The sequence below is a fragment of the Colletes latitarsis genome, chromosome 9 (assembly GCF_051014445.1).
Source record: "Colletes latitarsis isolate SP2378_abdomen chromosome 9, iyColLati1, whole genome shotgun sequence".
Classification (NCBI taxonomy): domain Eukaryota; kingdom Metazoa; phylum Arthropoda; class Insecta; order Hymenoptera; family Colletidae; genus Colletes; species Colletes latitarsis.
The window spans coordinates 27,302,773-27,330,366 of NC_135142.1; the positions used below are offsets into that span (position 1 = coordinate 27,302,773).

At 43.6% G+C, this 27,594-nt stretch overlaps 2 protein-coding genes across 6 annotated transcripts in view; both read left to right on the top strand.

The window, feature by feature from the left end:
* The window catches only part of Hlk (hulk), a 32,755-nt gene extending 26,874 nt beyond the window's left edge, over window positions 1-5,881 (top strand). For 3 of the 4 annotated variants that reach the window (XM_076772564.1, XM_076772565.1, XM_076772568.1), the window contains 8 exons: window positions 511-608; window positions 681-765; window positions 833-964; window positions 1,042-1,224; window positions 1,303-1,443; window positions 1,805-2,128; window positions 4,293-4,475; window positions 4,561-5,881. In XM_076772564.1, coding sequence (XP_076628679.1) covers window positions 511-608; window positions 681-765; window positions 833-964; window positions 1,042-1,224; window positions 1,303-1,443; window positions 1,805-2,128; window positions 4,293-4,475; window positions 4,561-4,748 — 1,334 coding nt within the window. In that variant the 3' untranslated portion in view covers window positions 4,749-5,881. Of the gene's footprint in view, window positions 1-508; window positions 609-680; window positions 766-832; window positions 965-1,041; window positions 1,225-1,302; window positions 1,444-1,804; window positions 2,129-4,292; window positions 4,476-4,560 lie in introns of all 4 variants that reach the window. The other variant, XM_076772566.1, reaches the window with a different exon arrangement.
* Window positions 5,882-13,453: 7,572 nt separating this feature from the next.
* On the top strand, window positions 13,454-27,249 carry LOC143345457 (protein FAM151B). 2 transcript variants are annotated; one of them, XM_076772595.1, is made up of 5 exons: window positions 13,454-13,765; window positions 22,607-22,741; window positions 25,080-25,294; window positions 25,544-25,683; window positions 25,738-27,249. In XM_076772595.1, the coding sequence occupies exons 1-5, from the start codon at window positions 13,711-13,713 to the stop codon at window positions 26,144-26,146; spliced, it is 954 nt and encodes a 317-aa protein (XP_076628710.1). In that variant the 5' UTR covers window positions 13,454-13,710; the 3' UTR covers window positions 26,147-27,249. The 2 variants fall into 2 exon arrangements, with proteins under 2 accessions (XP_076628710.1, XP_076628711.1); XM_076772596.1 differs by having other exon boundaries at window positions 22,613-22,741.
* Window positions 27,250-27,594: the final 345 nt, after the last annotated feature.

The window sequence follows — 27,594 nt, forward strand, 5'->3', positions numbered from 1 at the left end:
TTTGTCTCCGTGTGCGCACACACAGAACACCAGCACACCAGCACACTTTTTACGAATATACCTGCCTTTTTTTAATTTTTAGATTCTTCTGTTCGTACAGACACATTTTTGTCGTCTCGATTTTTACAGAGCGTTTTTTTCAGGTCGGAACCACCCGATACGGAGAAAATTATTTTTCACGAACGACCACACAACACGATCACACTCTCGCCCAGGTGTACCTGCACGATTAGAGAGCATGAGAGAACCATAGTACTCTAGACACCCCGCTGATCAGCATGCCTTTCGTTTGTCTATGTTTGATTAGATTTTATTTTAGACGAATTTATTTTACACGAACCGTACGATCGTCTCATTTTTCGATAGTTTAGTCCCTTCCCTCTTAGGAGAGCAGCTTTCTTAGATCATCGTCCGTGAACCTGAAGAGCAAAGCCACGACTCGTAACTCCCTAAATAGACTGCCTTTTCCCGTAGAGTCGTGAATCTTATAACGATATAGTTTCTCTTTAGACGTCGAGGATTGCGAGCAGTGCGTGGGGATTCTGGAGGAGCTGGAAAATATCGACGACGATTGCGACAGGCACGGTATCACGTTCGTTAAGACACAAGTAAGCGAAAGATTCTAAAAACATGACTACTTCGAACGAACAAGAATCTTTAAATCTTCCTTTTTTAACTAGGACTACAAGGTGGCAGAAGATTACGGAGTCACCGAGTTCCCAGTGCTAGTGTATTTCGAGAATCAAGTGCCCAACATGTTCGAAGGTTCGTTGCTGATCGTTAGTTTTGTCTCTAGAAAAGCATCTCGATTTAAGCAATTGTTACTGTTCAGGTGAATTGTCAGTGGAGGAAGAAGTGTTGCAGTGGCTGATCACTCAGAAAACCGAAGATCGGATCGAACTGATAACCAGAGTGATGCTGGAAACGTCCGTCGAGGAGACGCAATACCTCGCAGTCTACTTCTGTAAGATCTTTATGCGACGCAGACACTTTCGTCCCGATAAGCACCGAGAAAAATAGAATTGTTTCGTTGTGCCCCAGACAAGCAAAATTGCCACATATGCGACGAGATTTTGGAGGGATTGGAGAAGATCGACGACGAGTGCGACGTGTTTGGTATTCACCTGGTGAAGATACAGGATCCCCAGCTGGCGAAACGATACTCGATCAAAACGTTCCCCGCCCTCGTCTACTTCAGAAACGGCAATCCGCTTTTGTTCGAAGGTTTCTAATATTCCATAGATCTCCACAGAGTGAAACACACCCCGTCTTGATCGATTTTCTAATCGTTGCTCGCGACAGGTGACTTGCAGAACGAACAGTCGGTTCTCGAATGGTTGATCGACGACGACAATCGAGAACTGGCGGACGAGATCGAATCCGTTAACGAGAGGATGCTGGAGAGGCTTCTCGACGAATCTCCGTTCCTAGCAGTTTTCTTCTGTACGTTCTAAATTATAGAAACTGCCCTAAAAATAAGTAGCCAAACCGTGGGAGATTATTCTACTCGCCACGAGGATCAATTTTCGAGTCGCCTCGAAAAATGCCTAGAATATTCATAAAGGTTTGATATAGCAGGTATCGTTATTGTTTGTTACTAACGTGAAAAGATAATGGTGACTGTACTTGTATCCCTCACTTTGCTAGCCATTCTTTAAGAACTCTGCCACAGACAAAGCACTTGTAGCCAAGAAACGAAGCGACGAGACAAGTTTCCACAGTTGGATCGTACCCTGTATCATCGACGCGCGATTAAACGCAATTTACCCAACTGATCGACGTTTGTTTCGTTCGAATCGCGTAGATGACGAAGACTGTCCCGAGTGTAACGACATCATGGAAGCTCTGGAGAAGATCGACGGCGAGGCAGACTTGTTCGGTATAGATTTCGTGAAGGTGTTTGGCACAGAGGCTGCCGAGAAGTACGAAATCCTTAACGTCCCGTCGCTCGTCTACTTCCGTAAAAAGACCCCGCTGATCTACGACGGCGATCTAACGCAGGAGGACAAGATCCTCCAGTGGTTGACGTCCCAGGACGTTTTCGAGATCAAGAACGAGATCGAAGAGGTCAACAAGAAGATGCTGGACAAGCTGCTGGACGAAAACGAATTCCTGGCCGTCTTCTTTTGTAATTAAACGACCCGTTGTTTTAACACTATGACGTCCCAGCGTCTAATCTAGATTTCTTCGTGTCGCGCCGGTAGAACTAACTTCATTTTTGCATGGCACCAACGTGGAGCCACCGGACGTCATAGTGTTAACCCTTTTTCAGTGTCAGGAAAAAGTCCTTATGCGAAAACTGCCACGGACCTTTCTCATTTCTTTCTCATTCTATCAATAGTGAAACGCAAAATCTCTTTCGTAAACGGTGCTGATTTTTCTTATTATAAAAATCTTTTTATTCGATAAAAAATTAAGATTACCTTAACTTTTGTAGTAAAATTATACAGGGTGTTCGACCCTGGGAAAAATTTTAATGGGAGATTCTAGAGACCAAAATAAGACGAAAATCAAGAATACTAATTTCTTGACTGAGGCTTCGTTAAAAAGTTATTAACAATTAAATTCAACAATTTCAAATCCGTCTGGAAAAATTATTTTCGGTTGCGGGGGTCAATTACAACCATTTTTGGTCACTATACATACCTCCGAAATCCTATCCATTTTCGAGAAAAAAAATCGTGTATGTGAAATTTTTCGGTGGAAAAAAAATTTTTTACATCATTCTAAAAAAATTATTTTCGGTTGCGAAGGCCTATTACAATAATTTTTGGTCATTACACATACCCTCGAAATCCTACACAGTTTCGAGAAAAAAATTCAGTAAGTGGACAAATTTTTCTGCAAAATTGAAAACTTTCAAATCGTTTTAAAAAAATTATTTTTGGCTGCGGGGGTCAATTACAATCATTTTTAGTCAATAGACATACCCTCGAAATCCTACGCAGTTTCGAGAAAAAAATTCAGTAAGTGGACAGATTTTTCTGCAAAAATGAAAACTTTCAAATCGTTTTAAAAAAATTATTTTTGGCTGCGGGAGTCAATTACAATCATTTTTGGTCATTACACATACCCTCGAATTCTTACGCAATTTTGAGAAAAAAATTCGACTAGGTGCCTACATTTTTGGGCAAAAATGAAAAGTTTCAAATCGTTCTGGAAAAATTATTTTCGATTGCGAGGGTCAATTACAATCATTTTTGGTCAATAGACATACCCCCGAAATCCTACGCAGTTTCGAGAAAAAAATTCGAGAAGGTGTGAAATTTTTTGAAGGAAAAAAAAAATTTCAAATCATTCTGGAAAAATTTTTTTCGGTTGTGGGGGTCAATTACAATAATTTTTGGTCATTACACATACCCCCGAAATCCTATCCAGTTTCGAGAAAAAAATTCCTCACCGAAAACATAATTTCAGGCCAGAAATCTTTGCCCGAATTTTCATGCGAATATTTAAAACGTCATAACTTCTGAACGGATAGGACGATTTTAATGTTTAAAAAAGCAAACGACGCGTATTTTAGTGTAGAATGCGTAGCAATTATAAAAATATTCGAAAAGTTGTTCCTTGATCCCCTAAAATGAGAAAAACCCCATAAAAATGGACCAATCTTCGAACGGCCATAACTCCCACAATAGTGAATATATTTTAATGAAACTTTTTTCTGAAGTAGAGCTCATGGGTACCTACAAAAAAGTATTACACAACTTTTCTATAGGGCGTCAAATAAAATTACTAAAAGTCAAAAACGAATTTTTAAGAAAAATCGACAGGGGGTGCCTAAATTTCTCGGCAAAAAAAAAATTTTTCAAATCATTCTAAAAAAATTATTTTCAGTTGCAGGGGTCAATTACAATAATTTTTGGTCATTACACATATCCCCGAAATCCTACGCACTTTCAAGAAAAAAATTCAGTACGGTTGGAACTTTAAACGTTAATAACTTTTTAACGAAGCCTCCATCAACAAATTGGTATTCTCGATTTTCGTCTTATTTTGGCCTCTAGAATCTCTCATTAAAATTTTTCCCAGGGGTGGCCGAACACCCTGTATTTTTGTATCTCGATGATACGGTTTTGGAACGAAATTGACATATTTTATAACTAAAAATGTTGCTGCTCAACATTATATTCCATATTCTTTAAGTTTCACAAGAATACATAGTAAAATTTTCCTCCAGGAAATCAGAATTTTGCATGTACTCCGTAAAATGCCTGGCACTAAAAGGGTTAACTATTTGGGATACGGTGAAGCAAAACGCGTCTGAGATATCATGGCGAATCGGTTTTCAGATGAAAACGACAACAAGGAGAGCGAGGAGGTGAACGAGAAGCTGGAGGACATCGACGGAGAGACGGACAACTTGGACATCACGTTCGTGAAGATGGCCGATCCAAGATACGCGAGGAAATGGGGCGTCACCAAGCTTCCCGCCATCGTCTACTTCCGCAAAAGATTCCCAAGTATCTATCGAGGTGAGACGTCTTATTAATTCGCAGACAATTTAGACAATTCGGGGAATATTCGATAAATAAACGTGCCCGATTTTTCTGGCGAAAGGCGACATGCACAAAGAACAAGACGTGCTCGAATGGCTGCGCAAGAACAGGTACCGTCAACCGGAACTGAACATCTACATGTACATGCTGATCGCCATCACCGTGCTGTTCGCCATGTACACCGGTTTCCTGCTGTCGTGCTTCCGGTCGGAGCCCGCCGCGGTCGTGCCGCATCCGAAGCAAGCGTGAAAAACTCGAGCGAAAAGAGAGCCGGGAAATGCAAGAAAGTGTACAGAGACTCCGTGGACTGTTGCTGCGCGAACGTGCGTTGTTGTTGCTCTGACTTGTTTCACTTGCGCCTGACCAACGCTGTTCGTCCGGAACGAACGCCTCCCGATCGGTCGACGACGATCAGATCTGACGTTTCTATACGGCATCGAGCACCGCCATTTTTCGCTGGCCGATCCAACGAGCAATAGCGGCGTCACTTTAACCGCGTGCTATGTTCGAATCGTCCGTGAATTCGCGGCGAAGCACGAGTCGTGATCGATAAGAAGATCACGGATAACGATGTCGTGGCACGATGTAGGTGTAAACGTGGAGTCCATCGCTCTTCCTATGGAAATTCAGACCTCCGTGATATTTCGAAAGCGCGAGCGATTTAAGAGAGGAAACGAAAGCGCCAGGGTAGTCGAGAAGCAGTCGTCGAGCGATCGTCTACTCTGAATCACTTTGTTCTAGGCGAATTATCGTTATCGCGTAATTAATATCTATCGTTACACATTCGTTCTGTTCTTTATCCGCGTTCAAATCACCATGTTGCGACGCTTTGTTCAATACGGGTTATTCTATGCGCTTCGTAACGACGTATCGTACTGTACTACGACCACACTTTCTACGATCGTGTATCAGAAATTCTTTGCTGTGTTTTAGAGTGAATAAATTCATCGACGCGAATACACTGTCGCGATTTAAGGATTGTTGGTGATCGACAATTGTCGGCAAGTAATTGCAACTATAATCCTAATGATTCTTCTTTCTTTTTTTTTTTTTTTTTTTTCTTTTAACATTTACCGTCGTCGTCGATGGTCCCGACAATGGTCTTAGACGCGGTGAGATCACCTTTGGGTCCACGTGCATCACGTTCGCGAAGATGATTGTTACGAAAGAGTAAAGATTGTACACGCGACGTGTAATTTTATCGCCCGTCGATGTCCACGCCACGAAGAGGGCTAACGATGTTAACGGATCATGAGGAATAAAAAAACGAACCCTTGGACCAATTCCAATCTGTTTAAGTGCCACTTCCGTCTGCCAATTGTAAATAATGTAATAGTGTGAAAGATGCATTATATAAAAGTAAATACGATGGTTTTCCTTTACTTTTACGTTTTACTTTATTCTTTTTTTTTCCGCAGAACTCCACATAGATTATAATCAATATTGCATACGCACGTAATTTTAGTTTTTTTTGGATACTTCTTTGATTTAGAGACTTGGTTGATATTTTGCGAACATGTATCTGAGACAGTTCTCCGAGAAGCGAATATAATTTTCAATATACATCTGAGATTATGTCAACGTCCCTTGCGTGTATTCTTTATCCTGTTCCGACAAAATCAAAAAATTTTATATCTCGCGCTAGAAACAACGTACCATTTATCGACAAACTTGGAATAGTTTGTCACTTTCAACGCTAGATGGCGCTTATTTATCGACCTCGAACCCTCTGGTGCTAAAACGCCCAAGTTTGTCGTGGAATAGTTCGTTACCATCAACGATAGATGGCGCTTATTTACCGACCTCTGGCCACCTGGTGCTAAAACGCCCAAGCTTGTCGAGAAATCCATCTAGCGTGGACGAGACGAACTATTCCACGACAAACTTGGACGTTTTTCCACCAGAGGGCCTAAGAATGAGAAATAGGCGCCATCTAGCGTCAAAGATAGCAAACTATGCCACGACAAACTTGGGCGTTTTAGCACCAGGAGGCCAGAGGTCGGTAAATAAACGCCATCTAGCGTTGAGGGTAACGAACTATTCCACGACAAACTTGGGCGTTTTCTCACCAGGTTTTTTCACATTTTATTTTCGGAAAAAGAATGTTTTTCTCGAAAATGCGTAGAATTTCGCGGGTATGTGTATTCACCAAAAATGATTGTAATCGACCCCCGAAACAGAACATAATTTTTTCAGAATGATTTGGAAATCTTTGATCTACTTTCGAAATTGAGTTGTCATCCGGATTTCCAGTGTCCAGAATTTTTCTAAAATGATGATACGTTGAAATCTGGTTTTGACCGGTTTAAAATCTTAATTTCTATTCCTACGCAGTTTCGAGAAAACAATTCCTTAACGAAAGTACAATGTCTGACCCTGAAATTCCATGCGTATGTTTAAAAAATCATAACTCCTGAACGAATTGGAGGATTTTAATGTTTCGAAAGGCAAACAACGCGTATTTTAATGGAGAATATGTAGAACAATTGTTCTTGAACCACGTAAACTAGAGGAACTCCAGTTTGGGCCACGAAACTCCATAAGATGTTGGGCTCTATGGCCTATGATCACAAACCAGGTACTATAAGTATAGTGATGACTTGTTGGCTAAGCACCTACAAACTAAACGGTGCAAGGGCAAGGAGAGAAGGTCTTCACGAAGGTATTCCCTCTGGAGAGGCTCGCTCTGACGTCAAGCTGCAGAGTAGTAAGGTCTCCATAACCACGAGAGATACATTTTTCTCCTATTCACGGCTAGTATTTTGACCGTACGGTTACGCCAATGCCTCTCAGTCTTGTCCTATCCAGAGATGCCAGAAAGGCACCGAAGGTGCTCTCTCACACTATGTCAGGTCACGCGTACGTGAGCTCATGGAGTTTCGGAAACCCGACAAAGGCAAAATGACATATGCTCTCTTTCTTCATTCACCGAAGCTGCCCAAAGTAAGTTCGGACCGTCTCGTGGGAGTCGAGAGAGAAAGGCTCACACTTCCCTTCTCGCTCTTCAACAACTAATATCTGACCTTCCGTCAACAGGTCTCCACTGGCCTCTGCTGACCGCTGCTGACCACTCCTGTTACTTCTGACAACGTATAACGATTACAACTTGCTACTATCAGCCTCTCCCAGCCTCTGCTGGCCTCTGCTGACCACTGATTATATTTCTGACAACGTATAACGATTACTACTGACTTCTGCTAACCTCTGTTGGTCTTTGCTGATCTCTGTCAGCGTGTGCTTGTCTCTGCTGAACTTTCCTGGCCTCTGCCGAACGCTACTGACCACTGCAGGTATTTCTGATAATGTATAACGATTAATACTTACTACTGCATGCCCCTACAAGTCTCTGTTTGCCTTTGCAGGTTTCTGCTTGCCTGTGCATGCCTTTGCTGGCCTCTGCTGAACACTGCTGACCACCCCTGATGCTTCTGACATCGTATAACAATTACTACATGCTACCGTTTGCCCCTGCTGATCTCTGCTTGCCACTGCATGCCTCTGCTCGCCTCTGCTGACCGCTGCTGACCACTCCTGTTACTTCTGACAACGTATAACGATTACGACTGGCTACTGTTAGCCTCTCCCAGCCTCTGCTGGCCTCTGCTGACCACCTCTTATATTTCTGACAACGTATAACGATTACTACTGACTTCTGCCTGCCTCCGCTGGACTCTGCTGATCGCTACTGACCACTCCTGTTACTTCTGACAACGTATAACGATTACAACTTGCTACTGCATGCCCCTGCTGGACTCTGCTTGCCACTACTTGCCACTGCTAGCCTCTGCTGACCACAGCTGTCCACCCCTGATGCTTCCAACAACGTATAACGATTACAACTTGCTACTGCTTGCCCCTGCTGGACTCTACTTGCCTCAGCATGCCTCTGCTGGCCTCCGTTGGCCTCTCCCGACCTAAGCTAACCTCTGCCAACATCTCCCGACATCAGCTGACCATCGCTGACCACTGCTGACCGTTGCTGACAACTTGTGACATGATGTAATATAATATAATACGTTTATATGTATTAAAGTTTTGTATAATGTAAATCTATGACAATAAATGATATAATTTCAAAGTATTCAATGTGTTCTCATCATTTTTTACCGTCCTCTTCCACTCCAAATCATTCTCTTACCTATAAAATGCGTACCACCTTCTTCGCAAGTTCACCAGCATTTTAGAAATGCTCCAGGGACTTTGGAAATCCGAATTTGACCTTGACCTTGGCCCAGTTTCGAAAGTGGGTCAAGGCCATTCGAATCTTAGAAAAATTCCGGGCAGTTTGAGAATCCAGATTTGGCCTTGACCCAGTTTCGAAAGTGGGTCAAGGCCATTCGAATCTTAGAAAAATTCCGGTCAGTTTGAGAATCCGGATTTGGCCTTGACCCAATTTCGAAAGTGGGTCAAGGCCATTTGAAATTTCAGAAATCTTCCGGCCAACTTGGAAATCCGGATGGCCTTGACCCAATTTCGAAAGTAGGTCAAGGCCATTCGAAATTTTAGAAATCTTCGGGCCGACTTGGAAATCCGGATGGCCTTGACCCAATTTCGAAAGTGGGTCAAGGCCATTCGAAATTTTAGAAATCTTCGGGCCGATTTGGAAATCTGGATGGCCTTGACCCAATTTCGAAAGTGGGTCAAGGCCATTCGAAATTTCAGAAATCTTCCGGCCGACTTGGGAATCCGGATGGCCTTGACCCAATTTCGAAAGTAGGTCAAGGCCATCGAATCTTAGAAAAATTCCGGGCGCTTTGGGAATCAGGATTTGGCCTTGACCCAGTTTCGAAAGTGGGTCAAGGTCACCGGCATTTCAGAAAACGCTCCGGGCACTTTGGAATTCCAGTTTTAAGTAGAGAAACGGTTTCTTATAACTAAGGGAATAATGGGGAGTGGAAAAGAAAGGTAAAAGTGATGAGAACACATAGAATTCTTTGAAATTATATCATTTATTGTCATAGATTTACGTTATACAAAGTTTTAATACATGTACATCATGTTAGAAGTTGTTAACAAAGGTCAGCGTGGTCAGCAGGGGCCAGCAGAGGTCAGCAGAGGGATGCAGAGGCATGCAGAGACTAGCAGGGGCAAGCAGTAGCAAGTTGTAATCGTTGTACGTTGCCAGAAGCATCAGAGGTGGTCAGTAGAGGTCAGCAGAGGCTGGGAGAGGCTGACAGTAGCAAGTTGTAATTGTTATACGATGTCAGAAGCATCAGGGGTGGTCAGCAGTGTTCAGCAGAGGCCAGCAAAGGCATGCACAGGCAAGCAGAAACCTGCAAAGGCAAGCAGAGACTTGTAGGGGCATGCAGTAGTAAGTATTAATCGTTATACATTATCAGAAATACCTGCAGTGGTCAGTAGCGTTCGGCAGAGGCCAGGAAAGTTCAGCAGAGACAAGCACACGCTGACAGAGATCAGCAAAGACCAACAGAGGTTAGCAGAAGTCAGTAGTAATCGTTATAGGTTGTCAGAAATATAAGCGGTGGTCAGCAGAGGCCAGCAGTGGCAAGCAGAGATCACCAGGGGCGAATAGTAGCAAGTAGTAAGCGTTATATGTTGTCAGAAGCATCAGAGGTGGTCAGCAGCGGTCAACAGAGGCGAGCAGAGGCATGCAGTGGCAAGCAGAGATCAGCAGGGGCGAACAGTAGCATGTAGTAATTGTTATACGATGTCAGAAGCATCAGGGGTGGTCAGCAGTGTTCAGCAGAGGCCAGCAAAGGCATGCCCAGGCAAGCAGAAACCTGCAAAGGCAAGCAGAGACTTGTAGGGGCATGCAGTAGCAAGTATTAATCGTTAGACATTATCAGAAGTACCTGCAGTGGTCAGTTGCGTTCGGCAGAGACCAGGAAAGTTCAGCGGAGACAAGCACACGCTGACAGAGATCAGCAAAGACCAACAGTGGTTAGCAGAAGTCAGTAGTAATCGTTATAGGTTGTCGGAAATATAAGCGATGGTCAGCAGAGTCCAGCGGAGGCAAGCAGTAATCAAGAGCAGTCAGTAACAGTCGCTGTATGGTGTCAAAAGTTGTCGGGAGTTCTGTACTTTTGTCAGCACTGGTCATCACAGGTCATCAAAGGCAACTAGAAACCAGGAGTAATTTGCAGAGTTCAGTAATGAACTCTAGGAAAGGCAAGAAAAAATACCTGGGCAGTCGAGAAGGCAAATGTGAGCCTGCCTCTTTCAACTCCCATGAGACGTGTCCACGGTGCACTCGGCGCTTCGTCTGGCATCTCTGGTTTATACCAGAGATGACAGATCACGCGTATGTACGTGAGCTTGTAGTGTTTTGGGAAGTCGACAAAGGTAAACTGACTGCTCTCCTTCAAGAATCTCAGAGATTCCAAATCGCATACCGCAGACGGGAGGTCGTATTTCAGTTGTTAAGAGCGAGAAGGCAAATGTGAGCCTTTCTCCCTCGACTCCCACAATCGAGAAAGAGGGCATGTGTCAGTTTGCCTTTGTCGACTTTCCGAAACTCTACGAGCTCACGTACGCGTGATCTGGTATGTATGAGTAGGGCACCAGGTGCTGAATCTAGCATCCCTAGTCCTATCCTACTTTGTCCCTATACGTTTCGTTTACGTCCTTTGTCACGCGAAGGAATTGTACTTGTGAGCGGCTCACAACTGTCTTGTTTAAACTATCGATGGTGCGGCAAAAATGTATTGAACTTTTGTGTTCCCCTCGTCGAAACCTATAACTTAAAAAAAAGAAAACGGCGATCCGACTACTTCGAAATTTTACACTTTAAAGCCATTTTTTAAACAAATGGCTGGCCATAAACGTCTAGTATTGTACAGATTGCGTTTGGACACCAGCCCCTACAACTCTGCCAAATTTCGTTTAAATCCCAGGTTGACAGGTCACGATCTCCCCTTGTCAGCCAATAATGACAATGCGTGTGAGAGCATGCGTCGCTATTACGCTACGACCAATCAGCGTGCGTAGCCATCAAGTCATCGCTGAATAGTATACGAGTAGACCCAAGTATCCACATTATACAAGAGCTCCAAGCGCAAACCTACTATCAGTAGATGCAGGAATCCAGCTTATCGGTTACGCGTCGGTCCAGAGGGAGATCTGCCTACCCTCCGTTATGATCGCAGCCTTACAGCATATCGTTTGAACAAAACGTAAAAAGCCATTGCTGTTGCGGGTATTTCCATTTGATAGATTATCCCCGTATCGTATATTTAAATTGCTGGTACTACGCAGCAGTTCGAAAGCTCCAGAGAGGGTAGAAACCTTCGACTCGCGCGACGAAGGGGAGCAAACCCTATTGTTTCGGGAAAAGCCCCATTTTTCTATTGTATTCCGAGAACTATGGTCTGCATTCGTACAACAGACGGACACGAGACGAGCACGCGCAACAAAGCCAGCTCAGCGTCAATCTGGAAAATTTAGTATGCAACGAGTCGTAGACAAGTTCCAAAGTTACAGTCGATTACGTTGGTCTCGTTGCTTCTGCCGTTCAGTCATCGTTTCCAACGATCTACGAAAAAAGTATACTGGATATTGCATCGATAAAGGGCTTACAATCTTATCAATTCGTGGAAACGTGCGGCGAACGTTTCAAAAATCGATCGAACACGAATTCCACGTTGATAACGTTATCGATGGAAGGCTAAGCTTTCTGGGTTCGAATTTAATCGAATTCAATCGGAGCGATTTGAAATTTTCCATTCCGGAAGTCGATGATTTTGATCGTACAAATCCAATGGTATATAATTTTTGGCAAATAATACCGACAGGTGCTTCGAAAGATTCTCGGTAAGGGAGACGTTTGTGATCGTTGGTAGCTAACGGAGTTAAAGGGAGGGTAATCAAATCGTAGCTGCCATTTGGCGAAGTATCGAAAACGCTGGTAATTGTTTTCCTAATATTTTCCTGGACGGTGGACAGTGAAAAATATAGAGGAAAGAACGCGATGGCAAAAGTGTTGCGAAATCGTCGGTAGTCGTTCGCGCCTCGACAGATGTTCCAGCCACGACCCTCGAAAAACAACCCCTGTCGTCGCGTTCACGGTTCGTTCGGGGCTCGTGCGTCGAACACATGTCACGCGCAGCAGGAAATTTTTCGTGAAAGGCCGGACGCGTTTTAAAATGCTAATGAAAACGTAGTATATACGAAGAAATATTTCATCTAGTGTCGCCATTTTTAGAAAGCAATTTTTCGAGGTATCGTAACAGGTAAAGGTCTTACTCGAGTCTTTAACACTAGATTTACGGGCATTGATAGCACGTATATTTATCGATACCTCTCATGTTTACGATTACCTTAAAATACGATTTTTCTTTTAATTAGAATATGTATTATGTGCAATTTTAAATATGGAATCTGACATCCGTCAAATTGACGGCTTCCGTAAATCTAGTGTTAATATCTTAACCTGCTTATAATATATGCATCTAAAAAATGAAAACAGCACGCTCGAGCAAGATGTCATCTATGTGTCGCAGCAATAGTCGGTCCCAACCCTCGAGAGTTTAATTTACGATGTCGCTATATCGCGGCCCGGACTATACAATTTGTCCATAGGATCGATGAAACGAGATGAAGATTGACCGTGAACGGAAATGAAATAAGAACGGATCGCGGCCTCCGCGTTGAAGAGGCGCGCGCAAACAGAAACAGAAGGTAATCAGAAATGGCGAGAAAACGGTTCACGACGCAAGGTAATCGGAGGTCGATAATCGATTCTGAAGCAATGGTGCGCGTTCGAAACAGGCGGGTGTGTTGGCTGGACGCTGGGGGATCCTTTCTTTCGATTCGATTCACGCGTCCTGGGCCTGTTGGCACCGAGAGGGCCCTTCCCGTTCTTACCTGGCCCCCCTTCCCACGGTCGGTCGATTCAGGCCACGTTTCACCGAGTGTCTGGGAGCGTTCTGCGTTCGAACGCATGTGTGCACGCGGCATGTGTCCTGTGCACAGCTTCAACATGGTCAGGAGTACCTCAGCCGTGCACGCGGCACCGTATCCCGTGTATCTACGCTTGGATTGGAGGATCGGTCGACGCCACGGAACTACGGCCATTACGGGGGACGACAGTCAGTCGTTTCGAGGCTGCCGAGTTGACCGGGTGTCGTTCAGCGACCAGAGCCGCGCCGATACTCTCTCCGTCTTTCCTAGTAGCCCGTGCACCTCGTTTACCTCAAATTTCCACCACCCACGATATTTTCGCGAATAAATACACCGTTCGCCGCCAAGGACCATGACCACCACTATCAGGACTGCGACAACGCGCCTTGTCCTGCTGACAGCGATCCGTAAGTGTTCGTCCATCCTAACCAATCGCTCGCGACATCGTCGATACGCGTTTCCCGCGAATATTAACCATCGATCCGAGACCGCATTCGATCGATGAACCGATAAGGGACCAACGAACGGATCCAATTTCGGGCTAGGCCATGTTGTTCCCAGCTAATCGCCGCAATTACCTAGATATTATTCGACGACGATCGCCGTACGACTCGTTTCCTCGCTCGAATCCGTGAAATCTGCTGGAATCGTTCGCGATACGTTTGGACATTTCGTTTCTCATCGATTTTATATTAAGGTCGCGCGGAGGAGGAGCGCGCGCGTTTCTCAGTCTCTGAATTTTCCTGGGAAAATCTCGCGAGCGAAACTCCGATGGCGTGATGTTACGTGCGAGCAACGAACGAATCGTTAACGCCTCGGGACTGTCGCTTGTTTATCTTTGCAACGAGACTGAGCTCGCGAAACGCGATTAATTGCGACCGCTATCGCTTAGAATGTAACTTGTACGCGTGGTTGTACCGTCGTCTCGAGCTGCTTTCCTTCAGCTTTTTTATTCGCCGTTTCTCCTTTCTTCCCGTCGGTGTGCCAGCATTTTCCAGCGCTTTCCAACGGAGCGAACCACGGCGCTGTTCGTAACGCGGGTCGCTTTTAAAAATAGATATTAACGCGTTGACCGTGCCCCGACATGGGATAACGCGACGAGCGAAAACAGTGCAAAAAATATACGTTTTTCTACCGCCGACGTTGTCGTTCGCTCGTTACGACCAAGAAACTCAGATCGACGCCTACGGAACGATACGTGTACCAATCTACAGGGTGGTCGACCAGGGAAAAACTTTAATGAGGGATTCTAGAAACCAAAATAAAACGAAAATCAAGAATACCAATTTTTTGATGGAGGTTTCGTTGAAGAGTTATTAACAATGAAATTCAAAAATTTCAAATCGTTCTGGAAAAATTATTTTTGGCTGCGGGGGTCAATTACAATCATTTTTGGTGAATAGATATACCCTCGAAATCCTAACCATTTTCGAGAAAAAAATTCCTTACCGAAAATATAATTTCTTGCCAGAAATGTCTGCTCAAATTTTCATGCGAATCTTTAAAACGTCATAACTTCTGAACGGATTGGACGATTTTAATGTTTAAAAAAGCAAACGACGCGAATTTTGGTCCAGAATATGCAGAAATTCTAATAATATTGAAAACGTTGTTCCTTCACCCCGTAAAGTTAGAAAAACCCCATAAAAATGGTCCAATTTTCAAACAGCCATAACTCCTACAATTGTGAATATATTTCAATGAAATTTAGTCTGGAAGTAGAGCTCATGAGTACCTACAAAAAAGTATTGGACAACTTTTCTGTAGGGCGTCAAACAAAATAACGAAAAATCAAAAACGAATTTTTAAGAAAAATCGACAGGGGGTGCCTAAATTTTTCAGCGACAATAAATTTATTCAAATCGTTTAAAAAAAATTATTTTCAATTGCGAGGGTCAATTACAATCATTTTTGGTTATTAGACATATCTCCGAAATCCTACCCACTTTCGAGAAAAAAATTCCTCACCGAAAACATAATTTCAGGCCAGAAATCTTTGCCCGACTTTTCATGCGAATCTGTAAAACGTCATAACTTCTGAATGGATTGGACGATTTTAATGTTTATAAAAGCAAACTACGCGTATTTTGACGAAGAATATGTACAAATCGCAAAAATATTCGAAAAGTTGGTCCTTGACCCCGTAAAATGAGAAAAACCCCATAAAAATGGTCCAATTTTCAAACAGCCATAACTCATACAATTGTGAATATATTTCAATGAAATTTAGTCTGGAAGTAGAGCTCATGGCTACCTACAAAAAAGTATTAGACAACTTTTCTGTAGGGCGCCAAACAAAATTGCTAAAAATCGAAAACGAATTTTTAAGAAAAATCGACAGGGGGTAGCCTAAATTTTTCGGCGGAATTGAAAAATTTCAAATCGTTTTGAAAAAATTATTTTCGGTTGTGGGGGTCAATTATAATCATTTTTGGTCATTACCCATACCCCCGAAATCCTACCCACTTTTTAGAAAAAAATTCGAGAAGGTGTGAAATTTTTCGACAGAAAAAAAAATTTCAAATCGTTTTGGAAAAATTATATTTGGATGCGAGGGTCAATTACAATCATTTTTGGTCATTACACATACCCTCGAAATCCTACGCAGTTTCGAGAAAAAAATTCAGTAAGTGGACAAATTTTTCTGCAAAATTGAAAACTTTCAAATCGTTCTGAAAAAATTATTTATGGCTGCGGGGGTCAATTACAACCATTTTTGGTCAATAGACATACAACCGAAATCCTACTCACTTTCTAGAAAAAAATTCAAGAATGTGTGAAATTTTTCGATGGAAACAACAAAATTTCAAATCGTTTTTGAAAAATTATTTTCGGTTGCGGGGGTCGATTACAATCATTTTTGGTGAATACACATACCCCTAAAATCTTACCCACTTTCTAGAAAAAAATTCTGTACGGCCGGGACTTTAAATGTTAATTACTTTTTAACGAAGCCTCCATCAACAAATTGGTATTCTTGATTTTCGTCTTATTTTGGCCTCCAGAATCCCCCATTAAAATTTTTCACAGGGGTGGCCGAACACCCCGTATAATACACATGTACGCGAATAGTTGGATCAACGAACGGAGATTTATGCTTGTATTCCGACGACGCAGTATCCGATTATCGTTCTCGCGATACCGCACGTTACCGTTCTACGGTTTACATTGTAGACGGGGGAAGGGGAAAGTGGATTATCGAGGAAAGACGCAGGTTTCCGTCGTACAGGGTTTTCCCGTTGAAAAAATGGGTCGTCGCTTCGGTGCCTTCGCTATTTTATACGAATTGTAAATATTTTCCAATGTCGATGCAACGACGACGAGGACGAGGCGCAGATAAAAACGAGAGTGACTCGCGTGCAAACAATTAGCGGGGAAAAAATTAATCGTTGCATGACCGAGCCCGTTACGGACGTATTAATAGTACTAATTAGCCTAATCGACCGAGCCAGGGATCGATACGACGGGTTTTCTATTTAACGATAATAAACACGAACCATCCGTTGGCGGACTAATTAACGGGGTTCGGTGTAATTTATAAGCAAGCTACAAAGCGCGTCGACTCGAGCGCGTAAATACGATTAGGTATAGATCTTTGCGGACACGAACAGCACACGCGTCACCGTTAAGACAAATAAATTGGAAAATACGAGGTTTCCTTCGTCTGCTCGTTTAAAAAATTGCAACGAGCAATCAGCAAAATGCTCGCAGGTGCTTGGTATTTCGACAGATCGGACAGAAGAGGGATTCAATGTCGATCGATATCGGGACGATTGCGCGATCGGATTTCAACGATCGTCGTCCACCGCTCTGTACAATCCGAATTTATTTCCCTCGCTATCTATCGTTTGCACAGCAGAGTATAGCGCGTTAATTTGCCGCGATAGGTGTTGGCCTCGATGACTGTGACTGCATTCTTATCTGGTTCGCGAACAATGACTCACGTCGCGTCTAATACAGTTACACCCAACCCCGAAAACACCGCGTTCTAATTTCCTCGAAATAAGCGTAACGCACATAGGGATCCTCGATCAAATATTTGCCCGCGATAAAACACGGACTGATAACGACTGCTGGCGAACGAGTTGCGAGCGTTCGCGTACGTCTCGTCTGTGATTCCTTCGTTTCGAAATAAATGCTTCCGTTGGTCGAAACTTTTCCTCGACGATGACGCTACAAGCGTGTTTATCCCGTTGCTCCGACGGATCATACGGAAAGAGTTTGTACACGCTGTGCGTTTCGAGGCTCGTGATTCTTACGATACAGCGCACGTGCGCGACATACATACTTCCTCTTAAATCTCAGCCACGCAAACCGATTGAAACTGGTTACGCGGTACATTTTTCAAGCATCTTTCGATCCTTTTCGAGCGAACACGGGCCGCGGCGAATTCTACCAAAGAGTTACGTACCTTCTTTTAGGAAAAAAAAAAAGAACTGGTTCCGTAACGTTTCCATCCGGAATACCTGTCGCGATCGAATCTACTTTGTCGCCTCGTTTGGGATTATACGTGCACGCAGGTACTAGCTCGAATAATTTACCTTTAGATACCGATATCTCCGTACAGTTTAAAATAACCGCATGGCATGCATGTACATATGTAGAATGAGTCACGAGGGTAAACGGGGCAACAGAATATCGATGCTCGTAGAATATTCCTATGGCTGTGCGTACAGATAAGAATTTGAAACTCGACAATGAGCAGAGCGTGGTTATTCCGAAACGTTCGTAACTCTCTCTTCCGATGCTCGTGTGCTCGTGTATACGGTAAACATTTCGAATACACACGCTGTTAAAGTAGACATCGTGTCAGCTGTCTGCTCGTAGCTGGAATAATATTGCAGAATCGCGTCCTCCATATTCAACGGAGTAAAGGAGTTTAGGAGTAACGAGAGAAAGGAATGGAAGACTGGTGACGTTGGCTGAGCGGTCGATCGTCTAACCCAAGGCTCCTCGAACTCGCCACGCGTTTCTTTTTTGTCAAAAATATTCCTTTATTTCGCGCGGCGGATTAAATATTTCGCGATTACATCGCGTTGGCACCGAATTGCGTCACGAGCTCGTGATATAATCGAGACCACGGGATACAACGCGACGTTTCACAGCGTATCGCGCGATGCCAATAAACTTGTACGATATCGCGTCGTCCGAAAAACAAATAACCGCCCAATCTGTCGGATCGGTACCGCGTCGAGACTACTTATCGATAGGGTATCGATCGAATCGTGTCCAACGACGATTGATTTTCGTCCAGGAGAGTTTATCTGTACACGATTATCGGGATAGAAAATTTTGCTATTATACCGCTGACTACAATGCTTTGCTCGATTATAATATTCAAAAGAGTAAACCCGACGCTATCTTTTTATTCGATGCGATAGATTCGTTGACTCGACGAGCAGTCGACAGCTGCGTAAACAAAATGTGGATGATCGTGCTCGAAAGTGATTATCGCGCGCATATCGAGCGACAACCATTTAATGCAACCCACGAACTTTTATATTTCACGATACTCTCGCAACGACACAACGAGGAATATTAAAGTTTTTAGTTCGCATTAGTGGTTGTCACGCGATACGAGCACAGCTTTTTCCACACATCGCGAGAGCAAACTCCTGCAATACGAGACGCGTTCACACTCGGTGCGTATACCTCGTTCGTTCGCCTCGTTGGACGGCTCGAATTTCGTGTCTTCGTCCCGGATAAATGAAAGACTCTGATCCTAATTTTTCACGTACGTTCAAGCAGGTACTGCAAGCACGTAAGCTTTTCGAGAAAGTTGCACGCATATGGATCGCTGCAGACCGGAATAGACCCCTGATCGAGTATCGAGGTTTTGTGCCACGGAAGTAGAATAAGATCGCGCGCAGACGAACGCGATACAACGCGTAACGCAGCAACAGAATCTTAGGTACACATAGAAACCGTTTCTCGGCTTTGCAAATATCGGAACGTTTGTAGAAACTACGATCTCAATGTCTACAGAAGCTTTAATCGCTTTTGCGTTGCCTGCGTTTGTTTTGCGAGTTATCTATGAAAACTAGGAAAGAATAATGTTTCATTAACAACGACACAGTTTATCGTTGCAACGAACCACCGCAATACATTCAAACGAGGTATTAATTATAAATAATGCGTAGGAGATTTGTATTGAATATTTGTGCCACGCTGTAGTTTTGTTGAATGTTCATTTATGTGCAAAAGGAAAGTGTTTTGTTCAAGAAGGAATGGGTAACTAGGGACAGCGAGACAAATGATTGTGAAAGACAGACGTGATTATAATTTGTGTGTTTCAAATTCGTTTATTATAATTATATGATTTGTACATTTGTTCCTGAAATAAATTCTCTTCGTTAAATCCTACTGTGGCGCTACTTCGCTGTGACGGGGGCTGCTCGAGAATCGTAGGAGGATGGAAAAGGAAAGGAGGGGGCGTGTTTCGTCGGGGGCCTGCTAGTGGACTCATCAGTTAGGCTTCCTAGCAGGCCCTGTTCGGCCACCCCTGGGAAAAATGTTAATGAGAGATTCTAGACGCCAAAATAAGACGAAAATCAAGAATACCAAATTGTTGATGGAGGCTTCGTTAAAAAGTTATTAATATTTAAAGTTTCGCCAGTACTGAATTTTTTTCTCAAAAGTGGATATGATATCGGAGGTATGTGTATTCACCAAAAATGATTGTAATTGACCCCAGCAATGGAAAATAATTTTTTCAGAATGATTTGAAATTTTGTTAAAATTTTATAAAAGATAATGTCTGACAATGTAAAATCCACATTTGTAATTCCATACGTAATACATCCTTCGTAGTAAAAGGTTTATTCCCGTTAATAAATGAATGATAATAATAATAGCTGTCGTGAAGTCCACGAGTAAACATTGGCGTGTACGAAAGGTTTCCAAGTTCGAAGAAACTTGGCGATGAAACGAAAAGAGCGGGAAAAAGGTATGATCGACGATGAGCACCGTGATCGATTTATCGAAAAGAGGACTGCCGTGTAAAGACGACGGGTTACGTATTAGGGAGTGTCGTGTCTTACCGAGACAGGCGATCGATTGTTGAGCCAATTAGAACGACGTCGGTCTAACTCGCGCGAGGTCGGTCGCACCTCGAACACACGAGGCCCATGCTCGCTTTACGGACCAGAGAACCTTAAGGTACGACGAAAAGGGCTGTCGTTGCATTTTCCTCGATGCTCCGTGGTCGACGACCGATTCGCGGACAGACGATGCACTGTACGGAATCGATGGCTCGAAAATGAACGCTCGAGATACCATACATATACAGGGTGTTCGACCACCCCTGGGAAAAATTTTAATGGGAGATTCTAGAGGCCAAAGTAAGACGAAAATCAAGAATATTAATCTTGACTGAGGCTTCACTAAAAAGTGATTAACAATTACATTAAAAAATTTCAAATCGTTCTGGAAAAATTATTTTCGGCTGGGAGGGTCTATTACAATCATTTTTGGTCATTACACATACCCTCGAAATACTACACACTTTCGAGAAAAAAATTCCTTACCGAAAATGTAATGTCTGATCATGAAAGAATGATTCCCTCTCAAATTTCATGTGTTCCAAATCGTTCTGGAAAAATTATTTTCGATTGCGGGGGTCAATTACAATCATTTTCGGTGAATAGACATACCCCCGAAATCCTACCTACTTTCTGGAAAAAAATTCGAGAATGTGTTAAACTTTACGACGAAAAAAGAAAATTTCAAATCGTTCTGGAAAAATTATTTTCGGTTGCAGGGGTCAATTATAATCATTTTTGGTGAATAGACATATCCCCGAAATCCTGTGCATTTTCGAGAAAAAAATTCAGAATTCTTGATTTTCGTCTTATTTTTGTACAAATCAAGATAGCGCAAATTAATCTGCACAGAGAACCTTGAACACGTATGTTTATGGTTTCGTTCGTCAAATAGTTTATATAGAAGTAAAGAGTTAGGTCTGGGTTATTATTATACAAAGTAGTTTGCATACGAGTAAACGATTGTCTTTTTATTTTACAAAGTAGTACACATTAGCAGAGCCAAGTGAATCGGTGTCAGTTACGACCTCGCTTTCGAATCATGCTTCTTCCCATCTTTCGCTAATTATTTACCTACCATTCCTAACGCGTCACCTTGGCGTTATACGTACACGAACTTGATCGTCGTTGTGCACCGACGAATCTAATTCCAGATTCTCCGTGCGTAAATGCACCGTTTCTTGAGGTCTCAAGGCTAGAGATACAGAGGAAAACGATAATTAACAATATCGCGTTAGCTTACGCAACGAATGGTTAAATTATAAAAACGGTTGCAGGTTCGCAGACGTAGCGTGGAATAGGCGTGCGCGTTGTGGACTGGTACCGTCTCGTTTTCGAAATCCAAATACACAAACTACGACGTTTCGTATATTTATTGAGAAACGTTCCGTGAAATTAATTATACCCCAAGCCGTATTTAATCGTCGCTAATATAACCGAACAAGAACAGCAAATAGCAAGTGAAATTTCACGTTAAAAAAGAGGCGATGTTAATTTTGTCCAGCCTTCGTTTCCAAGAATAAACTAACAACGTAACAACTTTTTTTATAGACGCGATATCCGTTGGGTCGGCGCGTGGCGCAAAAATATGGAAAATCGCTCGGCTCGTTTTATCGTCGTTGGCTCGATAGTCGATCGGGCAACGCACAGAGCGAACCCTGCTCGCCTTCGTTGGACCGGAAACCAGTCGGTTGAAACTATTGTATCGGGAGTTCGCCCCGTATCGATTCGTTCGAGTAAAATTTCCGGGATGTACCTGCGCGTTCAGAGATACCACGAAACGGACGAACGCACGGCGAATCGCGAAAGAAACTCTCCCTTTACGTTTTCAACGTTACTTTCCTCCTTCGGGTAAAAACTGAGCGTACGATAAGGCGAGTGATTAGTTTGGCAGCGATCTAGGCGTAAAAGCGTCGCGTCGGGGTCTGTAGAGCGCCGAAAGGCGAACGACGCGACGGTAACGAAGGAATACGATTATCGATCTCTCGAGGCGCAGCGAGCAAAGTAGGCCGAGAGTCCGTCCGTGTCGTTTGGTCCCTCCCCCCCTCAAAAACTCTCCGGATCGCAACGTCGCGCGTTGCGCGTCGCGAGAAGTTCGCAGTCCGTTCAATTATGGATCGACTCGTTCGAATATTGGGTCAACGCTCGAGTGCCTTCGAGAACATTAACGCGGAAGGTCGAGTGTGTCGCTCACTGGTCGTTTTCCAGTTTCAGAAGATGTCATGAGCAACAATTTCACGAAACCGCAGAGCTTCTTTCCCAGCATCGATGGGAATCTGACGCGGATCGCGTGGGCTCACGCCGTCAACAGCCAAGCGAAGCTCGCCAAGGCGCTAAAAAATGGTGAGTGATCCCTCCCATCGATCCACTCTTGCAAATTCACCATCCTGAATCGTGTGGTCTGGGTCTTTCTTCTTTAAAGTCGTTGGAACGAGCTTCGTCGAGACTCGTTACCAAGCGAGACGACGAAATTTAAATGGTGTCAAAGGTCCGCTGTTTCCAACGCGTCCGGCCACCGTTGAACAACGCTATAATAACGATTTTCGGATGAAAAATTTAACGATAGTTTCGTTCGATCGTCCTCGATACCGGGCGCGAGCGCAACGAATCAATCTCGCCAAATAATCATACGTTAAACGAACGTTTCGGCTCGTTGCGCACACTGGCACGAAGGTTGCTCGCTAATATGATATTTAGCCCTTAAATGCATGATGATGTATATGTACATCAGTGTTTTCTTCCTTACATAATTTCTAAACGGTAATTCAAACACAGTATTTTTTACTTTTAATAGGTGCTAAAAATATCTATCTTAGTTTTTGAACGCAAACTTTCATGATATGGCAGTTCACTTTTTTAACTGACAAAATTTGGCAGTTTGGCGCAACACTTTCAAATACACACTTTGGCGGTGAAATTGTAATTTCATTTTAGTGGATACTAAATAGTATTATTACGTGCAAAAAGTCATTCACTGCAGTAAGCCTAATTCGAAGACAATCGTATAATAGAATAGTACTTAGGGTACATTATTAATAGTAACTGTAATGCATACTGATGTAGATCTACATCAGTAAGTTTTCTTTATAAAAATATACTTTTTAGAAAAAAAAAATTTTTCTTTATTTTTCCCTTAATCTATGTTTAATTATCTACCTGTTTCAATTTATTGTATTTAAAAAGGAAAAATCATGCATTTAAGGGTTAGGACGTCTGACGTCGTCGCTGTAATTAATATTCAGGAAAACGATACACGGCCGTTGCTTGCGATCGCCTCGACAAAAGATTTTCGAGAAACACACTGTGCTGTCTCTCGTGAATATCAATGAGAGCTGTCGCTCGTTCGTGTAGCCGTGGCAGAAGGTTGATCTTCGGACACGCGCAACCTTGATCCTGGAAATGGCCGATCGATCGTATCATTAGCGACGAAAACCGGAAGCGACCGCGAACGTGTTTCCTTCCGACGCGACGTGACGCGATCACGGCCGAAACTGGAATGTATCGTTTCGCTCCAGCGATCCTTCGCGGATCCAGAAACTCACGGACGAATCTCTGGACATACTGGGTGTCGTAGCAATTACGCCTCGATCGATCGGAACGCGTCGTGCTAAAGCTAGACGAACATTTAAGGAAAACAAAAGTCCCTCCTCGTTGCTTGTCTTATCCATCGAGTACATCATCCACTTTATCTGGAAACAAATAAGAGCAATTAATGGGGCAACTCTCTATCGATCGGGAAGGAAAACGCCATTGCTTCTCTTAATACGATAACGGGTACATGAAAGAATCAAGTTTCGTGTTAAATTAAAGCCCGAAATCCCGCTCGTTTGGTCGATCGGACGCATTAATCTCTTTGCTGGAAAGCCAGCCACGTGACCCCTAAACCCTTATACGTTCGCTCAAACGATTATCTAAAACTTTTATCATTTAATTATCCCGAGATAATTACCCATCAACCTCTTAGTAATCAGTCTTGTACGATTGACCCTCCCAACGTTATTGAATTCTTCGACCAGCACACAGGAAACCCCTAACCCTTGATGCTATAAATCGCTTTTTTCAGAGGAGGTTGATACACGTATCGTACATACGTATGTATACAGATGGATCTTACGTTCATCGTGGTAATGTAAATCAGAATGTAGAGACATAAAGCGAATATAAAGAAATATAGATTCGTTTGGATTGTACGGTTGTGGGTGGAAGAGCAGGTTTCCTTTCAGCTCTACGGATCGACTGGCTGCTCGAACCCACCTTTGGACGATTATTCCTTCGTCGTAATTTTACGGTTCTCTGTCTCCCAGAAATTACGTCCAATCTACGTGATCCTCGGTATAGTCTGTCTCGATGCAGTATGTACACGCACGGAGTTGATTTTGTTCCGCTTGCATCGACGATGCCAAGGAAAGAAAAGTTGCGACAGGCAGGAGGATATTTTCCAACCTTCTCGACGACACCGAGGGTCTAAACGGTCGTAATACTCGAGAAGAAGAGTTGAATCCGTCAGCCTCTTTAGACGCGATCAATATTCTAGTTACTCGTGCAACTACTGTTCCCAGCCGAGTTTCTTTTTTCGCGTTTCCCAGCCACGGTTACGCGTCTCCGTCTCTCTCGTTCCGCCCTGTTCCTTCCAGCCCCGTCCAGTCGACGCTCAGAAACAAGACGGTTTTTCTTTTTAAAGACACCATCATGATGTTGGAGGCTGACGTTTCGTTGGGTAATGACACCAACGTTCCGATAATGGCGCATCCGCCCGCCACGGAGAGCGATCTGACGCTTCAAAATTTTCTGCAGACGGTCATAGATAGCAACACCACCAAGGGTATCAAGCTGGACTTTAAGAGCATCGAAGCCTTCAACGCGAGCAAGCCTCTGTTGGAAAACAAAAAGAACGAAGTACGTATCCCGCGTTCGCGTATTTTTAGACCGACTTCTGCGATCTTTGCGAACCACCCCGCAGTGAACGGTTCGATCGAACCACGTATATTCTAGGACTCGTGGGTTATTTTAATCCTGACCATCGAGGGTTCCCGCTACACGTACAATTCTTGGTATTCGCGTATCGCTTTCTAACTTGACGTCTTTTTAACCCATACACGTCCTACTTCGACTTTGCCTTTAATCTAACAACTGGTTCGCTTTCAGCTCGCGTTTCCCGTATTCCTCAACGCGGACATACTTCCAGGACCGGTGAACGCGACTACCCTACCGGTAGACGCAAAGTCTTTCGTGTCCGGAGCTAAAGCATTCTCGAATTACACATTGTCCGTAGGCTGGACCACCAGGTAAGATCGACGCGTTTAGGTTCGAGAACGGCTGGCAACGTTTCACCGTTTCAGGTACGATCCCGCGTATAACGACACCAAGGGTGGGTACACGACGAAGCAGATCCAGGCGATGATCGACATCCTGACGGAGCAGAACGTGACCCAGCCGATAACTTATCCCGTAAGGGCTGCACAGGCCACGAACAACGTTGCAGCGATAGAGTCGTTGATGAAGAAGAGCCCCGGCTCGAGCGACGCTACTCTGACCATCTGGTCGAGCGAGGGCGACGGGGTCGACGCGGAACGATTGTCCACGTTGATCAAACAGATCGGTGTGAGCAAGGTGTACGTCGACGTGCCGGCGGATCTGGCGAAGAAACTCGATCTATCGGGGGCGTCGAGCGTCGGTGTCGCCTCCACGACGACCGTGGCGTCCCTGTTGATCGGCATGTTCCTCCCGACGATCGTGCGCAGACTTTGAATCGATCGATCGCGCGTCGCGTGAACCGAGGAGATTTCAACGACGGAAGCTCGCGTTTTTATCCGTCTTGTAGAAATGTCTCTCGTCGAAAGGAACGAACGTCGTCGACGAGGTGAAATCGAATCGGGATCGAGAGTCGTCGCGACTTAAATTTCAAGTATCGCGCGACGAGCAACGATCGCATCTTCGTTGCGGTTTTAACATTTTTGATGGCGTAAGTGGTTATTCGCCGCCATATTTTTCAATCGTTTCAAGAGAGTTTTCTTTCGGTACCGTCACAGGGAATAATTCTTAGAGTATAAACATTCTATTTTCACCGTTACCAGAGACAGTAATTCTTCTTTTTACCTCGTCGACGAGCATTGTAGATTTTTATGGAAATCGATCCGATTCAAGATGGGTATAATATAGGTTAAATAGGAATAGAGTAAGATATATGTATGTATATGTATATTACACTAGAAGAAAGAAACGTTTCCAGTAGCTCCGATAAGCGACACTTGAACGCATTCAAACCCGTTGTAACACCGAGTGAAAACATGGCGGGAAGAATCGTGACGTATCCTGAGTAGAGTTTTACCACATCCATTCGTATCGCAAATTCCTCGATGTTCGCGCGTATCAAATCTTTTCGCAATCGTTCTCGTTTACAAGACGCAAACATTCTTTTCTACAACGTCGCGTCGAACGCGAAACTCCACGATAGTATGTTACGCATCGTACCACTTTAGTGTTCACCGACGTATCTCCTGTACCTGCCTTCGACGTATCTCAGACATAGGTGCTGAATAAAAACTGTAATAATCTCTACGAATAAGCTGTGTAACGCGTGTATTTGCAAGCAAAAGGATTTGCGTGCGTGTAATACGGCGTCGGTGCGCCGCGTTTGATAACGAACAAATAAAATCATGTGCAAAAAGTTACGGAAACTTGTTTCCGTGCCGTTCGTTCTTCCGCCGTTTCCTTCGTTCTCGGGTGCACGTATAACGTATCGAATTAATAATATTGCACTATATTTTTCGTTATACAAAACTTATCCAACGGCATTTTGTTAAAACACTTACTGTAATTAGTAAAAATATGAATTTTATTTATTTAATGTACACAGTTATTTCCATAACATGAACCTACTATATTGATATTAATGAATATATTAATGAACATAAATATATTGAGAAGCGATTGTTCGAATAACTTGATTACAAACGTTTCGAAATCGTAGTGTCGTAATATTAATTCGAATCGCTGTAGATCGACGAAAAATCGTCCAAATTCTTGAACACGGTAGGACAGTGTATTAGATTTTTTCCATTCGTGATGTGACTCGGTTCGACTCGAACGCGACGGAAGTCGGAAAGAGGATTTAAAAGTTGGGTGGGCTTCGTTGGCTCCTAATCCCGCGAATTAATGGTCGCTCAGGCGGGCCGCGTGTCGTAGAATAGGAACGA